Source organism: Lepidochelys olivacea (genome assembly GCF_965140295.1).
Source record: "Lepidochelys olivacea isolate rLepOli2 genome assembly, chromosome: 6".
NCBI classification, from domain to species: Eukaryota; Metazoa; Chordata; order Testudines; family Cheloniidae; genus Lepidochelys; species Lepidochelys olivacea.
In genome coordinates this window covers 109,208,476-109,226,199 of record NC_140416.1, presented here as the reverse complement: position 1 = coordinate 109,226,199, position 17,724 = coordinate 109,208,476, and the positions used below count along the sequence as shown (strand labels likewise).

Sequence of the window (17,724 nt, the reverse complement as noted above, 5' to 3'; positions counted from 1 at the left end):
CTGGCAAAGGAAATAAAGTAACTATTGTTTTGAAACCATGCATTCTTTCTTTATTAATTAAAAAAAAGTGAGATAACTGACAAGGTAGCCTGGGTGGGGTGGGGTGCGGGAGGAGGGAAGGAGAAGGCCACATTCCTTATTGCAGCCACACTACAAATCAAAACTGTTTGAATGACAGCCTTCTGTTGCTTGGGCCATCCTCTGGAGTGGAGTGGCTGAGTGCCCAGAGCCTTCCCCCCTCCCTGCGTTCTTGGGCATCTGGGTGAGGAGGATATGGAACTTGGGGAGGAGGGCAGGCGGTTATACAATGGATGCAGCGGGGGGGTCTGTGCTCTTGTTGGCTTTCCTGCAGCTCCAACAGACACTTCATCATGTCCGTTTGCTCCCGCATTAGCCTCAGCATCACCTCCTGCCTCTGCTCTTCATGCTCACTTAGTGTTTCCTGGCCTCTGCCACTGAATGCCTCCATGCATTAAGCCCGATCAGTGAGGGAGGACTGCATGATCTCAGAAAACATGTTATCATAAGTGCTTTTTTTTTTGCCTTCTAATCTGTGATAACCTCACGGATGGAGATGATAGGGGGAGTATAGAAACATTTGCACCTGGGGGGAGATAAAAAGGGAGAGTAAAATTTAAGATGATACATTTCTGAGAACAAAAGGGAGGCTCTTCCACAGTGAATCAAGCAATTCACAGCAGACAGCACATGTGCTTTATGTACAAGGTCACATTTTGCCTTTTATATTGAGTACCTCCCAGTATGGTGACACATCACAAATGGCTGGGCAACAGAATTCGGTTTTCAGGCAGCCATGGTAAGCCTTTTGCAGGTGTTCACGGACAGTGGTACGGTAGTAGTAGGGTCCCTGCCTAGAATGTCATGCAGCTGATCATAGAAGTGGCATGTATGGGGCTGTGACCCGGAGCAACCGTTTGCCTCCTTTGTCTTTTGGTAGGCTTGCCTGAACTCCTTGACTTTCACGCGGCACTCCTGTGTGTCCCTGTTGTAGTCTCTCTCCACCATGCCCTGTGCGATTTTGGCATATATATTAGCATTTCTTCTTTTTAATCGGATTTTGGCCTGCACAGATTCTTCTCCCCATACAGCAATCAGATCTAGTGTCCCCCTTTTACTCCATGCTGGAGCTCGTTTGCGATTCTGGGGGGGACTGCATGGTCACCGGTGCTGCTGAGCTCACCAGGCTGACCAAACAGGAAATGAAATTCAAAATTTCCCGGGGCTTTTTCTGTGTACCTGGCTAGTGCATCGGAGTTCAAAGTGCTGTCCAGAGTGGTCACATTAGAGCACTCTGGGATAGCTTCCGGAGGCCAATACCGTCAAATTGCATCTGCACTACCCCAAATTTGACCCAACAAGGGTGATTTTAGTGCTACTCCCCTCGCCAGGGAGGAGTACAGAAGCTGATTTTAAGAGCCCTTTAGGTCAATGGAACGGGGTTGGTTGTGTAGATGCATTCATTTTTAAATCGACCTAACGCGGCTAAATTCGACCTCACCCCGTAGTGTAGACCAGGGCTTGGAGTTGTAGATTCTTGTCTATGCTGACAAGGCAGATAATCCTATACATTTTTCTTCATTAACTAATAATTTATAATACACAATAATTAAGGCAAAAAATCTTGTAGGTATCTAATGCAATAACATTTTGAAGCAATGAGCAGAGAATTGGGCATTAAGTAAAAGGATCAAGGACTGCGGGTGGACCTGAAACCTAATGAAATCATGATCAGTGCAAACTCGGATGGAAACTCTGTCTATGGGAAAGAACTGATGAACCTCCACCCTTTTCCCCTTTAAATCAATGGGAGCTTTACCGTTGCCGTCAGCAGGAGCAGGAGCAGTTGTCTGGTTTACCTCTTGAGCCAACTATGCCTGTTCAAATACAACTGTTTTTTAACCAGTTTGTTACACCCTCCTCTGACCAGGACATAACAAATGCAGTTTCTTAGATTGTGTTACCCCAGATATCCTGCAGCCTTTCTGCCTTACAACCATATGGCTGTATGTCTGCACCTACCACATTGCGTAACTATTTTGGAGTAATGGCATTCTGGGAAAAGGTGGTTGTTCGAAGAATTGATCCAGCAAGGGAATTGCCAGCCCCGAGCTACCTTTAACTTCAATGAGAGCTGTTAATGCTCAGCAACTCACAGGAGGTGCTCAGCTCTTCGCATGAATGGGCCAAAGATGACAAAACATTTGAAACAAATTGCCAATAAACATGCCAAATGTGATAGTCAGGCAGGTATATTTAATGGTTAAGATAAATTTATCCTCCATTTGTGTGGGAAGAGAAGTTAAGTTAAACAAATGCAGCAACAGCCAAATCCTTCCAGTATATTGATCCACATACATTCTGGCTTGTTTTCAAAGTACTGTTTTATGGCAATTTATAACCCAGCTTGCCAGCTCAGGAATTGGACACAAAACTGTTGGGGATGGTAGTTCACCATCTATGGCTGTCTCCTCTGTTCTGGATGTTCTTCTGAATGCTCAAGGAAATGTTTACCCTGTAATTCTCCAGACTCATCTTAGGTTTACCTGGGTCATTTCAGAAGATGTGTAACATGCATCTCCTTTTGAACTCATATACAGACAACTTTTCTAATTAAGCCACTTAGGAAGTTCACTGTGCGGCCTGTGTCTGACTTCCCTTAAATTCTCAACCATCTAAAGCTCAACATTGAAATATCTGGGATCATTACCCCACATCTCCATCTTGGGCTGCATTACTGCAACCTACTGTATAAATCAGCAAGCATCAGGACGTTAATTACTCCATTATATAAGGCAATATAATGCTGCCATTATTGCAGCTGGATAAGCAAATACGGGCTTACCTGAAGAAAATATTGTTTTTCAGCAGATGAACTAGATATAATGGTCAGTCACTGTCTGTTGACGCATTAGCTTTAGTCTACTGAACAACACTTACAATTAAGCCACTGGGGACGTCTGGGGAGGGCGGGGGGGTTGACGTAACAGAAAGACTATGGATCCAATGTAGGCAAAATTCTCAGCAAATCTCAAAATTCTAGGTGATCCAAAGATAGCTAAGTCAGACGGGACCACTTCTGTCATATTGACTACAAGAAATTTGCCAAATAATGAAGGACAGAATGAGGGACTATTGGGTACAGTTCATATGTATTTATTATACATATGAATTGTACATAGTTTGACTCCTTCTCCCCCACCTTTTGCATGTTGCTTGTCTTCTTCAGATGAAAGCTTTGTAGGGCAGGGATCGTCTCTCTCCCTGTGTGTTGATGATGCTTAGCAGATCAAGGGCTCTGATGGAATATAAAATAATAATAAATAATAATTATAATAATAGTGATATTCCTGCTTCTAGAATATTGGAAGGGAAAGAGTGTGTCTAGTGATTAGAGCAGGGGCCTTGGAATCAGGTCTTCTAGCTCTGCACTGAGAAGCTGCATGACATTGAGCAAGTTAACCTCTCTATGCCACAATTTGCTTATCTAAAAATGGGTATAATAAAGGATGATTTCTTGCCTAAGTGTTCATTTGGTGGAAAAACATCAACATATACAGAGCCCACCAAAGGGACCTGTATATGTTGATGTTTTTCCATTGTTGGTGTGGAAACAGGGAGTGAAGCCAAGCAACAGCAGATTGAATGAAAGAGTTATAAAATTCTTGCTGAAAATGAAAAATAGGGTTAGCAATGATGCAATGAAGATCATGTGACCTTATCCGTGAATAACCTAAAACTGACCTTTGTAACATAATGGATGCCCAGTGGGATGCATAAGGCTGGAATTAAAGAGAATTATCACAGCTGGAGCTGTTACCAGAGGAGAAGAGTGCATAACAATTCTGGGAAGAAATCAGAGACCACAGAAATACAATATTAAATTACTGGTGTATTATTCTTTATATTTATTATTATTAATATAGCACCAAACATGTTCTTGGCACTTTGCACCAAATGATCCAGAATCCGAATTGTACATGACATTGGGACATAATAACTTTGACAAAATTACAGAAGTTGTTACTAAGAGCATCCATAGCCAAATGTATTATTTCAAGGACTATGGCTCTGATTTTGCACTTACATTCATTTTACCATAGTGTAACTTACTGTCATCACTGCCAATTGATGCTAGTATAATTGAGATAAGACTTGTGCACTAGAAGTCTGTGCAAACTGTGAACACACCTGACTGGTACATACAGATGGGGGCTTTAGAAAGTTTGGAGGAGATTTAATATGGTTTGAAAGATAGAAAGGATATTGAGAGGATTTTTCTTTGTTCCCGGAGACAAAGGGCCTGCCCGAAGACTGGCAGCCCCCAATGACTTCAGCAGGAGTTCTGTGTGCTCAGCACCTCTGAATATCAGATAGATCCTGATTAATTCAGATATCGTCCGTGCCAAACATAATGCAATTTTGTTTGTAGTGGTCTGAGTTTTTATTTTATAGTCATGTTCTACGTTCATTCCTTATCCCAAATACTTTTTATTTACAATACTTTGACTCTTCCTTTACCTGAATTTGGATAATGATGGTAGGAGTAGGAATTGGGAGAGGAACTTGGGTTTATATCCCATGACAGTTATAACTTACATTAAAATAAAAGCCCTCTTATTTGAGCCTATATAAATGTATAATCCCCTGTTCCACTCAGACAAATGTAAGGCCTACTGTAATAACTATGTTTCAGAAAGAAATATAAAGTGTAACAGTATCAGGTTGAAAGTAAAGTCATTAACTTTGCTTTTTCCTTAGCCTCAGTAGCATCTAACTTTAGGCCAAATCCTGCTTGTTGTGCTCACCTGAGTAATCCCATTAAAGTTAACAGCACTACTTTCATGAGTAAAGTGAGCAGGATTTAGTCTTTTAATTTCTGTTTTCAACTCTCTAATGCAGCTTCCCCCCTACCTACCCCCCTCTTTTTTTTGCACCCAGTAAAATAAGAGGCTTGGTGTACTTGATTAATCAAGTATGCTTTCCTTCAAATTAAACTGTGAGACAAACTCACTATTTTAATATTTCAAGGAGGCTGAGAATAGGTACTAGATCGTCAGCCATTATTCTTATCATAGTTTCTAACCAGTGAACTCAGAGGCAGTTAATCACTCACATGATTCTTAGGTCAGGCTGATCCTAACATCACAAAGACCGTACTTTTATTACATCAGATTATTATAGTCATTGTTAAATATTTACTAAAGGCAGCAAGTCTGAATGGCAAAAAAGCTGTGTGGGTCTAATAGTGCTGGGAAACACTGTAATAATGGAAAGTGGGTGTGCATTAATACAGTATTTGCATTTTACCAGAGCAACTAGATGCCATTGAGCCAAAAAACCTCACATTTTCAGATCGCCTGGAAGGAAAGTTGTAGGCTCAGGCTAACACAGAGAAACTGGAGACAGCCAGCATCTCCCTGAGACTAAGAGGCCTGGCAAAATGGAAGCAACAATAGGTTATAATAGACTAAGGGACCTCGCCCCTCCCTTTTACAATCTTCCAGTGGAATGAATGGAATATAAATACCAGCCAATGGGAGGCCAGCTCCTGCTGTATATAAAACTGGTGAGGCTGTGGGGGTGAGACTCCACTTCATATAGGTCTCCCTGTGACAGCTTTGGGGGTGTAAGAGCAAGAACAAGGGCGGTTTCCTTTTCTGTGGTACCCGGTAAGTGCTGGGGGAGCTGACTGGCAATACTAAAATGGGAGGATGATCTATTTGGCCCGTTTTAGACAGTTTGATTTAATACAACTATTTCGAGGCAACCCCCCCCCGCCCAAAAAAACCCCCTGAAATTGTAATCCAATGGGTCAATATTGTATTGCAGCTGAATGTATTGTTTGTTAGTGCTAGCTACCAAAGGGTCCGGAATGTGTCTCCGGACCTGAAAAAAGGAGGGGAGGCGGGGGGGGGGCTTATAGATAAAGGGAGAGATGGAAACAGATTATAATATGGACGCCCAGAATATAACCAAGGAAAAACCAAACCTAACCCGATGCAGGCACTGGAGGGTTTGTTAAACTGGATCGGCTCTAACTTTAAAGCCAGGCTAAGCCGCTATTTAGCAGGGTATTTACATAGATTCACCCCCACTCGGGTGACCCGAAGGGAGGCCTTTGTTACATAATGGCTTGGGGTAGGGGATTGTTTAACCCGCTCCCCAAAGTGGGTAGACAGTGCTTTTGGGATGGGCGAGCTCTCCCCAGCCGGGGCTCCCGCAGGGATTGGAGAGGGTCGGGCTCGCTTGCGCTGGGTGTTGGGGATCTTTGCCCCCCCAGGCTTGGGGAAGCCGGAGGAATTTCTTTTTCCCCGGTCCTCACCTTCTCCCCTCCGGCGCTGGCTGGCCCAGGCAATCTGCTGCAGCCGGACGCTCCCTGCGGGATTTGATTGCGGTTGCAGCTGGGTCCCGGCTCCCCGCGGTGGTTGCCGGGGTGTTGCGTTCCCCTCTCTCCCCCCTGCAGGTGGGGCGAGATTGCATCGTCCTTCTGGCCCCGGCTGCTGAGCCTGGGGAGAGGGGCTGCATTGCGTTCCCTCTTCTAGCCCGGGGGGGGGGGGGGAGCGCTTGCATTGTACTGCACTGCACCCTCCCCGCCGGTGCTGGGTCCTGGGGAACGGCTGCTGTGCGCTTCCCACTGCCTCTCGGCGCAGGCAGGTTGCATGGCAGGTGCAGCATCGCCCTCCCGAGCGCCCGGTGCCGGAGGGAGGTAACGCGGCCGGGCCGGGTGCGCCGCAGCTCTCCTGCCTAGAAAAGCTGCAGCCCCGAGCTCGCGGCTGCGCCCCCTGCCTGGAGGTGGCCCGGTGCCTTGAGCTCAAGGAGCGGCCGCTGGGTGGCCGCTGCTGAGCCCGGCACCTCTGCTGGGGGGGGGGGGGCAGCTCGGCCACGCGGCTCTGGGGCTAAGGCGGGTTCCCCCTCCCCTGAAGGGGCCCCGCTGGGGTAGGGCCGGGGAGAGAGCTCTCCGCAGCGGGGCTGGGCACTGCCTATACAGCCCCTGTGGGGGAGACCTGGCCCCCCTTCCCCAGACTAGGGCAAGTCCCCCACCCCTGGCTCTGCACCCTCCCTGTGGGGAGAAGGGGGTAGCCCTGCCCACAGGGTGCCCTTGTTAGGAGGCCGTGGAAGGCGCCTTAGAGGCCAGGCAGTTAACTGGGCTGCAAGCAGGTGGAGTACATGCCAAGGTGACCTTGGTGCAGGCCATGGCGTCCTTCCAGCGGCTGCCTGGAAGGGCGTGCCAAGCACTGAAGGTGAGGTTTCCCCTTTCTTCTCCCCTAGCACCTTGCAGTCAGGCGTCAGTCATGCCATTCTCAAACAGCCACAACCTCCTGAAGATGAAGTACTCTGCTACGGATGAGTTCCCAGACCTGAGTGTTCACAACAATCACATGGCCAAGGTGCTGACCCTGGACCTGTACAAGAAGTTGAGGGACAAACAGACTTCCAGTGGATTTACCCTGGATGATGTCATTCAAACTGGGGTTGACAACCCAGGTAAAGGACCGAGCCTCTTGATCCACAAACATCTGTTCTCCCTCATTACAGGAAGTGTGTCTTGATAACAGCACCCAGGTTCCTTGAGCTGTGAAAATCTCTCAAGCAGCGAGTCCTGGCCCAAAAGCACTGCCCACTAAGGATTAAAGGTGGCCTTCTCCCATTGAGCAATGCAGAGAACACTATAAATGCATGCAGTGTTCTGACAGACCAAACACTCAAATTATGTAACTTCTCTGCTAAATGCTTTGATCTGAAACAAAATCTGACTAAAAGTGTAACTTAGTTACAAACACCATGACTAAAAATTTGACATTCTGAGGGCCTACCTGGCTGCTCTGATCTTTCCTATTCCAAACTGGCTATGTGAAGTTCTGTGGCACTTCTTTTAAAAAAAGGGGGAGCAGATTGATTAATGTGTTAACATTCCAGTATTTATTTTTACTCTAGCAATATCAAAATGGCCCAACTAAATAATCAGAGACTGCCTTCTGATGAGGAGTACCCGGACCTGAGCGCCCACAACAACCACATGGCCAAGGTGTTAACCCTGGACTTGTACAAGAAACTGAGAGACAGAGTTACACCCAGTGGCTTCACCCTGGATGATGTCATTCAGACTGGGGTTGATAATCCTGGTAAAATGCATTGAGAATATTATATGTGAACCAGCTGAAATCAGTCATGCGTATGCTGACTAAGTTTGTGGAGTTGACTCTTGTGAGCAATGCAACTCCATCAGTAGCAGTCTGAACCAAAAATCAAGTTGTCCATGAAGTCCAAGCCCAGCGTACTATAATGGATGCAATATCTGAGCTGCCTGAGCATAAAATATCTGATTAAACTATAGCTAGTAAAATTGACCATGGACAAAAATCTTGTCCAAACGTAGCTTATTGGCAACAGTTATAGGTTTTCAGTAACTTTACATTTCATCCAGCTAATGAAATGTAAAGTGTCTAAGATTTGTCTTCAACTGGTTCTTGTCTTGTGTGTATGTGTAGGAATGTATTCCTAAGTGACTAGACCTACCATTATAAGGACAAATTTATCTGGTTAATGCTGTTCCGGGATACAGTCAAACGTCACCCAAATCTGGTTCTTACAATTCTATTACCACTCCAGGCCATCCCTTCATTATGACAGTAGGATGTGTAGCTGGTGATGAAGAATCTTATGAAGTGTTTAAGGATCTCCTTGACCCAATTATCAAGGACCGACATGGAGGCTACAAACCAAGTGACCAACACAAGACTGATTTGAATCCTGATCACCTACAGGTATAGAGTCTTTCATCAGCAGTGGTCAGACATCTGACAAAAGTATAGAAAAACCTGGGCAAAACTAAGTGTAGTTGCTTGTCCCTGTCATTCAGAATCTGTTCCTGTGACTTGTGTGACCACCTGTTAGAATCTGTATTCCTATCCTATTGCTCTCTGGAGCCTGTCTCTCAGTAAGGACTCTTCAGCACAGGCTGGGTGGAACCACTTTTGAATGACTACTCCTGTCCTATCTGACCTGAGATACTGCTGTGACTTGGGGCTTGCCTACACTGCTGCGTGGGGTCGATCTAAGATATGCAATTTCAGCTATGTGAATCGCGTAGCTGAAGTTGACATACTTAGATTTACTTACTGTGGTAAGTTGACAGCTGACGCTCTCCCGTTGACTCTGCCTGCGCCTCTCGCCCTGGTGGAGTACCAGAGTCGATGGAAGACCTCTCAGCGGTCGATTATCACATTTATACTAGATGTGATAAATCGACACCTTCCCCCCCACTTCCCCCTCCCTGCTGGATTGATTGCTGCCTGCCAATCCGGCGGGTAGTGTAGACAAGCCCTTAGTCCCCTCTGCTCTAGTGGAACAGTCACAGCTTTCTCAACGCTGTGAGCTTCAACATCCACATTTGTACTTGACTTCTGGGGCAGCCCTGTCTCACCCTGCAGGATCCTTAAGGATAACTCTAGGCTGGGTTCTGGTACACAAGTGGATCTTACAAACGACTTGACCTGTTGAAGTCACTACTATGTAGTTTGAGTTCAGGATCTTTCCAATTGTTCCAGAAATATTAAACTACTGGGAATCCCTAACAACATGTGTGAACGATCTGTAGCCAAAGTAGATTCTTAAAGTTGAATGGGAAGACTCTTAACTGTAGCAACCTGAGTTCATAACTCTGTTTGCTACCTACAAGAGTTGACTAGCACCTAAACACAACAAGGAGCTGCCTTATTTACAGCCCACTTCTGGAGGGGAAATAAAACCCTAAACTTGGGTAGAGACAAATACAGATCTAAACTTCTGTTAATGAGTTGATCTTTTCCAACTATTAGTAAAAGAAAGCAGCTCTAATGTATTGAGAGCACTGACGCAAGGGGATTGTATGCATGCAGTACACTAGCTTATCCACTTAAAAATATGAAGTAGTAACATGATGTCTTGTGTTTGAGTTAATGCTAAAGCCTACGCAAATATTGAAGGCTTTGGGGTCAAATCATGCTCTGAAACCAATAGGGGCTGTGCATAATTCAGGGTAGAACTTGATGGCATGTTGCACTTCTCAATCTCTTATAGGGTGGTGATGACTTGGACCCCAGCTATGTGCTAAGTTCCCGTGTCAGAACTGGTAGGAGCATCCGTGGATTCTGTCTTCCCCCTCATTGTAGCAGAGGAGAGAGACGGGCTATCGAGAAGCTTTCTGTTGAAGGTAAAATGAAAGTTCAGTTATTATGGACTGGCTTTCGATGTGTGTCAAACTGAGGCTAACAATTGAGGAGGTAGAATATTTTTGCTTACCTCCTCAACTTCAAAAATTTCAAATATTAGGGCACCAAATGCAGAATTAGGAATCTGACAAATTATCACATGTAGCTGGATGTCTAACCTAATAACTAGAGCTTATTTCTCAACTGGAAGTGAATTGGAAGCCAGTAGAGGGCAATTGGATTGTATTAAGTAATGAGTTTCTGACCTTGATGGCCTTCCTGGCTGTGTGGGATAACAAGTGAGCATGCATTCAACTAGAGCAGGTGTTAGACTTTTCAAATCCAGTGATGTATTGCAACACTCATGGTCTTAACTACAGCTCTTGCCACCTAGCTTTCCACTAGGATGACACTGTGGGAGTGGGCTGTAGGTTTCAATGGGATGTATTTTAGGAGATTGTCTTGTACAGTGGCAATGCTGTCCTCGTACTGAGACCACTCTGCTCAGGACTCTTCAATACAGAGAGTAATATTACTCTAACCTCTAAATGACTGGAGTGGCCTTGCTTATTCATAGCTAATACCACTTCCTGCTAGCAATATAGGTCCTATTAAATAACCCTAGTTGCATAGCTCATAAGAAAACAAATGCCCTTTTAAAGATATAAAGGCTACAGTAACTCCCAACAATGTGCAGCAGCCTGATAGTTCCTTCAAAGGTGAAAGAGCCAAACACTGCATGGTCCCTGACAGTAAGGGGAGGAAGGAAACAAAACAGATCCATTTCAGAAATGCCACCAGGCTTGTGTGTCTAGCCTCTCAATTGCTGGGACTGTATCAAAATACCACCTAGCATCCTGTTTGTGTCCTAAACATGAATCTTGCTTTCAGCCCTGGCTAGCCTGGAAGGTGACCTTAATGGAAAGTACTATGCTTTGAAAAACATGACTGATGCAGAGCAGCAGCAGCTGATCGATGATCACTTCCTATTTGATAAACCAGTTTCTCCTCTCCTGTTGGCTTCTGGAATGGCACGAGACTGGCCTGATGGCAGAGGCATTTGGTGAGTATATGCAATGGAAACCAGAATCCTTTAAAAATGTCTGCAGTGGGTACCAGGCAGAAATCTGTGGTTCTGAATAATCTAGCTGAATGAAACAGTGTTCACTTGGCAGAAACTTGCATATTGTCTTTGCTTTTAAAGGGGTATTTGAATCTGCTCTGACTTAAATGTGAGCTTTAATATCTGCTTCAGTGGGCCACAAGATCAAGCCCATAAAGCTAAAATTTAAAAAGCCCTCAAACTTTAAGTTCACCCCCATTGGTATGGCTGTTGCTCTCAGCCTCTTTACTGGGGATATAAGAATTGCTCCACTGCAGAAATAATTCATTTAAGGGAGCAGGGAGGCAGCTTAAAATCCATTAATGGTGAACTAGTGGCATTGTCACTATGATGACTAACGCAATCTAGCTTTTTGGAATTGAAAAAAATAACTGCAGTAAAAATGGCTTCACTGAAAACACAAGGCAGGAAAAGCAATGCCTTCTGCAGCAATATAATCAAAGCAAACCTAAAAGGGGACTAGTGTCAGTCTTTCTGCTTATGGTGAAGAGAAGACTTGGCCTCTTACGTGGCTTTTTTTGCATTGGAAACATCAGGCCTTCACTTTTCTGTCTAGAAAGCTAGCAGTATGCCTTGACACAGGAACAAGTAAAGGGAAGGAGTTAACTTGTCAGACCTCTAACACCCAACCAACTAGTGGAAGAAAAGCTTTCACAAGAACATTTTAAGTATCTTGTTCTCCTCTACACTGAAGGTTGAACTCCTGCAAATGTTCCCAGGTCAACAAGAGTCACTAAAAGCTTCTTGCTACACTCAGTAGAATTCCTCCAGTCTTATGCAACAGTGGGATCTTGAACGCATTTGTAGGTCACCTTTCCAAGAGAACACTCATCACCTGCCTGCAAGAGATAACACTAGATAGCTTTGTCGACTGAGCCATGACTCTAAAAACCTTAGTCTCTGATTAAATGGAAGCTTTTAACACGCTATGTAACCTTCATCTTGACAGCTAACCAATTCAGTACCCAACTTGATTGCTGTCGAGGACTAGCTTATCAGTACTGCAATATAGATTTTTTTTTTTTTTTTTTTTTTTTTTTTTAATCTGGCAGCAGCAACTAAAATCCAAAGGCAAGGGCAGATGGACCAATGGGTCACCAGGCTTGCAGCATTCTTCCTTCGAAACTGCAGCTTAAAATTAGTATCCAAAATTTGTTTCTTAAATCTACTCCACATGCGAGTCCTTGCTGCATGTAAGGTAACTTAACTGTCTTGTCAAAGTCAGTTAGGTTGCACCTCATGTTTCCTTGCATACCATAGATGGTGTGAGATAGAAGGTGCAGACTGCTGCCCTAGCAGGAATATTTGCTAATGTATTTCACCCCTTACGCTGCCTGACAGTGACTCCTTATAGAACAAAGGGACTGAATCTCTGTCCCAGGGGACTTGCAAATTAATTTAAGACCTGACATGGCATCAAGGTTGAGCAATAAGATCATAGGAAAGGGTGCACAGGATGTGCACATCTTGATGGCTATAGTCTAAGACTTAGGTCATGTCTAAGCAGGGTGGAGGAGTCAAATAACCATTCTTCAGATGTTAAGGGCAGAAAAAGCTGAATTGCATCTTCCTTTGATGTTTTGGGAAGGTCTCTATATGGAGTTGATTTGACCCTTTAACCTACAAGGGCAGATTCAGAGTTAAAACTAAATCTAATGTAACTGTCATGTAAGAGTAAATGATACTAAAGTCAAAGCATATCTTCAGTACAACATGAACTCTTTACAATGGGTTAGTCCAAATAAGAGATGGACTGATTTAGATTTCCAGGTGGCAATCCAAGTGAGTAAAACTCTACTGCAAATGGAGAAAGGGGTTGTTTGGCTTCTGTCTTTCAGGCACAATGACAACAAGACCTTCCTTGTCTGGATCAATGAGGAAGATCACCTTAGAGTTATTTCCATGCAGAAAGGTGGCAACATGAAGGAAGTGTTCACCCGCTTCTGTACTGGGCTAACACAGGTGAAGTTAACCTTTGTAACAAGAAGCCTAAAGAGAATTGCTCTTGCCTTAAATGGTGCAGGACTTGATGCAGTGCTCAGAGTGCTGACTTAAAACAGGCTCTAAAAATATACTGCCATGTACTGCTACTGTGTGGCATGGAGTCTCAGTGCAAGTAGAAGTCCTGTATTGTGCTTGTGTAAACATCTGACAATGTAGCTTAGGCATCTGGTAGCATCTTAGTGTATCTTTCCACAAATAAATTCCAGGGGTGTACAGGCTCAAACACCTACTCTGACAAAGTAGGTTATTATTATGAAGCCTAGAGGAAGGTCCTCTAATGTCCTGATTGGCTTCCTCCTCTTACATGGGTTTTCATTAAAACATATGAACTACCACTGGCTACAGACAAATAATGGAACATGTCTTGAGGCTCCGTAAACGTGTAGTGGTTCTCCACTACATCAAGCACCTACTTGGAGCCCTAGGTACCTTGGCTAACTCACTAGTGTGAGGGGGAAGTAAAGCCAGCACTTCCTCCCCACGTCCACCCATGCAAAGAGGAACACACGCCACTAAATCAAGCTTGGCAACATCACTAAATATCCACGCTCTTCCCACAAGCCCATGTCAACAGCTGGGCTTAGATGCTACCCTGAAAGCCACTAAATATAGACTCATTCAGACACTGGGGAACAAAGTAAGTTCAAAGATCTGTTTGGGGGGGATGCCCTGCTGGTTGCCCCCACTTCTAAATCCAGGGGTCTTTAGCTTCAGAGGTCCCACTGATAGCAGCTGTTCAACTCAGGTCATACTACTATCTGGGGAGGGACGGTGAATCATGGAGCTAGATACATTAATGAGACACTAAATGGTCCTCAAACCTCAAATTCTTAAACCTTTGAGAGACTGCCTGGTCTGTTTCTCCGCTAAAGTTGTTGTCTTCTCTCTCTAGATTGAAACTCTCTTTAAGACCAAAAACTATGAGTTCATGTGGAATCCACACCTTGGCTACATCCTGACCTGCCCATCCAACCTTGGGACAGGTCTCCGTGGTGGTGTACACATCAAACTACCTAACCTTGGCAAGCATGAGAAGTTTGGAGAAATCCTCAAGAGGCTGAGGCTGCAGAAGCGAGGCACTGGTGAGAAATGGAATCCTAGAATATCCAGGTTGGAAGGGACCTCAGGAGGTCATCTAGTCCAACCCACTGCTCAAAGCAGGACCAATCCCCAACTAAATCATCCCAGCCAGGGCTTTGTCAAGCCTGACCTTAAACCTCAAAGGAAGGAGATTCTACCACCTCCCTAGGTAACCCATTCCAGTGCTTCACCACTCTCCTAGTGAGAGAGTTTTTCCTAATATCCAACCTAAACCTCCCCCACTGCAACTTGAGACCATTACTCCTTGTTCTGTCATGGGCTACTACTGAGAACAGTCTAGATCCATCCTCTTTGGAACCCTCTTTCAGGTAGCTGAAAGCAGCTATCAAATCCCCCTTTCCTCCCAGTTCTTCTCTTCTGCAGACTAGACAATCCCAGTTCCTTCAGCTTCTTCTCATAAGTCATGTGCTCCAGACCCCTAATAATTTTTGTTGCCCTCCGCTGGACTCTTTCCAATTTTTCCACATCCTCCTTGTAGTGTGGGGCCCAAAACTGGACACAGTACTCCAGATGAGGCCTCACCAATGCCAAATAGAGGGGAATGATCACGTCCCTTGATCTGCTGGCAATGCTCCTACTTATATAGCCCAAAATGCTGTTTGCCTTCTTGGCAACAAGGGCACACTGACTCATATCCAGCTTCTCATTCACTGTAATCCCCAGGTCCTTTTCCACAGAACTGCATTAATCACTTCCTTTAAATATTCTATTGGCAAGTAGGTTTGGAGCCTGAATTACTCAGAAGCAGTGTCTAGAAGACTAGTTCCCAGTTCATACAGTCAGGGCCATCCCTAGTAGGGGTGCAGGGCCCAGGACAAATCAGCCTCCCCACTAGTCTCCTCACAATCTGCCCCACCCAGCCACTGCTCACCACCACCTCTTCCTCACAACACCACCCCCACCTCCTGCCTGCCTCCCCACTCACCTGTCCATCTGGCATGCCTTCCCCCCACATCCACCTGACCACCACTCTCCTCCTTTCTGCCTGCCTCCTCTCCTGTCTGCTGCTCACCTCCCCATTCACCTCCTCACCTCGCTCACCCTCCAGCCTCACCTCCCTGCCCACCTCCTCACCTGAATATCAGGACAAATGGTGCCCTGATCATGCATCGGTTGGGATGCAGGCAGGGGTGAAAGTAACTTAAAGGACTTACCGGTACACCAGAGTCCTGAGCAGGGGCATGGCCTCAAACAGAAGAGGTGGGGCCTTTAAATCTTGATTTAAAGGCCCTGGGGCTCCAGCTGTGACTGGGAGCCCCAGGGCCTTTAAATCACCCTGGAGCTACCAGGTTCAGAGGCAGCTGGGAGCTCAGGGGCAAATTAAAGGGCATGGGGCGCCACCCATGGCAGAGCTCTGGGTCCTCTAAATCACTGGCAGCCCTGTTGCTACTACCCTGGGGCTCCGGTCGTGATTTAAAGGGCCAGGGCTCCCCTCAGGGCTAGAGACCCAGCCCTTTAAATCACCACCAGGGAAGCCAGTCCAGCACAGCATACTGTACAGTATGCCAGACTGTACCAGCTTACTTTCACCTCTGGATGCAGGACAAAGGGCTAAATATCAGGACAGTCCTGATTTTTATCAAAGCACAGGGGCCCAAGGCAGCTGCCCCAATTTGCCCTACCCAAGGGATGGCTCTGCATTCAGTAGAGGGACAGCACTCCAGGATGACTTATAAAAAATAGTCTATGTGGAGGCAAATGGCATAGAGGTCTACAGAACTGCACTGCAGCATGCTATTAGTTAGCACCATTTACAGTCCGTGTCCAAATCCTCCCCTTGTGCCTATGGAATAGACAGCTTACCCACTGTGAGTGCCCACAGCTACAGTCATGGCTAAGGAAAGTGTGTGTTTTTGTTTTTGGTCCCACAAGAACAGTTCATCACTTATATCAAAACACTCTAAAAGCATCAAGCTACCTGGCTTCTGTCCAGTAGAATGCTATGCCAATGAGGCAGATAATCCTAGGCACAGAGGCTGAGTTACTTGCAAAGGGTCACTCGTAGTGGTAAAGCTGGGAGGGGGAGAGTCCTGTCACAGAACTTGTACTGTACTACTAACTCAGCAGCAAACTGGAAGCATCCCTCTGTTCAAGCCATGCCCATCCACCTTCCTGTCCATAACCAGGTATGAATGCAGTAGTCCCAGTTGCCAGGCCAGCAAGGGAAACGCTTTTGCTCCAAGTGGACTCTTGCTGTGGTCTCTCCAGCAGTACACAAGATGTGAAGGACTTCACAAATCTAAACTGAATCTCCTCTTTCTTCAGGGGGTGTGGATACTGCTGCTGTTGGAGGAGTGTTTGATGTCTCCAATGCTGACCGGCTAGGCTTCTCTGAGGTAGAGCTGGTGCAGATGGTGGTTGATGGTGTGAAGCTACTGATTGAAATGGAAAAACGCCTTGAAAAAGGCCAGTCCATTGATGACCTCATACCAGCTCAGAAATGAAAGCACTTTAATTCCATGCTTCCTAACTTATTGGATGAATAATAAACATCACTCCAATCAAAGCCCTGGGGTCAAAAACCCACTAGTAACACTGTAGAACAGTCTTCCATCCATCTGTGTTAGAGTTTATTTTTTTGATGGCTGAGATGTTGCTGAAAAAACTGAAATAAACTATTGTTTTGGCCTGACAAATGTGTCTTAATTAAACCAAATCTGTCTGAATACTAAAATCTAGCATGGCAGCACAAGGCAGAGTGACATTTGGCTGTTTCTTCCAGCTTTTTGGAGTGGCAGGACTTAGTGTTGTATCTTCCTAGCTGGGCTGCTTCCCTCGAAGTGAATTCTGAACTTGATACACCCACTTGCAGTTCTAGGGGAACAGTCTTTCCACCACCTGTGATGTTAGTTGTTGCTGTAACTTTTTTTTAATCCTGGTAAGTGGCATAAAGAACAAATGTTCAGGCTTCAGTTAAAATATTCTCCTGTAAAACTGCCACATCTCTAAGACCTGAGCATGTGCAGTCAGCCCTTGGACTCACTTGCTGTATTGTTTGTAAATCCTTTCAGTATCTTGACAATGGTAAACTGCTTTGTGGCTTGTCATACCAGGGCCACCTTACTGTTAAAGGGGCTGTTTGCAGTCACACAGATGGGCAGCCAATACATGTTGCTTCTCATGGCCTCAAGCTTGTTCTAATAGCCCTACTGCTCTCTAGGTCAGTAGGAATTGAAACTAAGGAATTAACATCTCTAAGTCTAGACAATAGATAGTAGGAGAGTGGGTGTAATAAAGGGCTCCAAACTGAGTCACCAGTATTATCTTCCCCCCCCCCCCCACCCC

At 45.4% G+C, this 17,724-nt stretch overlaps 1 protein-coding gene and 1 long non-coding RNA gene across 3 annotated transcripts; one reads left to right on the top strand and one right to left on the bottom strand.

Moving 5' to 3' along the window:
* Positions 1 to 50: 50 nt before the first annotated feature.
* LOC311522853 lies at positions 51 to 7,261 on the bottom strand. Its single transcript, XR_014712195.1, has 3 exons — positions 6,344 to 7,261; positions 3,221 to 3,316; positions 51 to 604 (listed from the first exon to the last, which is right to left on the bottom strand). It is a non-coding gene; the product is annotated as an uncharacterized lncRNA (long non-coding RNA).
* Positions 5,539 to 17,075, top strand: CKB (creatine kinase B). 2 transcript variants are annotated; one of them, XM_084632388.1, is made up of 8 exons: positions 5,539 to 5,690; positions 7,291 to 7,506; positions 8,632 to 8,786; positions 10,081 to 10,213; positions 11,103 to 11,274; positions 13,173 to 13,296; positions 14,231 to 14,420; positions 16,705 to 17,075. In XM_084632388.1, the coding sequence occupies exons 2-8, from the start codon at positions 7,314 to 7,316 to the stop codon at positions 16,881 to 16,883; spliced, it is 1,146 nt and encodes a 381-aa protein (XP_084488514.1). In that variant the 5' UTR covers positions 5,539 to 5,690; positions 7,291 to 7,313; the 3' UTR covers positions 16,884 to 17,075. The 2 variants fall into 2 exon arrangements, with proteins under 2 accessions (XP_084488514.1, XP_084488515.1); XM_084632389.1 differs by lacking the exon at positions 7,291 to 7,506 and adding an exon at positions 7,957 to 8,144 and having other exon boundaries at positions 5,597 to 5,690.
* Positions 17,076 to 17,724: the final 649 nt, after the last annotated feature.

What these genes read in the sequence shown, in the direction of transcription:
- CKB (XM_084632388.1), top strand. Translation starts at nt 7,314, where the DNA reads ATGCCATTCTCAAACAGCCACAACCTCCTGAAGATGAAGTACTCTGCT. An exon ending in CGAGAAGCTTTCTGTTGAAG is followed by an intron (nt 10,214 to 11,102) that starts GTAAAATGAAAG and finishes TCTTGCTTTCAG; the next exon opens with CCCTGGCTAGCCTGGAAGGT. An exon ending in CCTGATGGCAGAGGCATTTG is followed by an intron (nt 11,275 to 13,172) that starts GTGAGTATATGC and finishes TCTGTCTTTCAG; the next exon opens with GCACAATGACAACAAGACCT.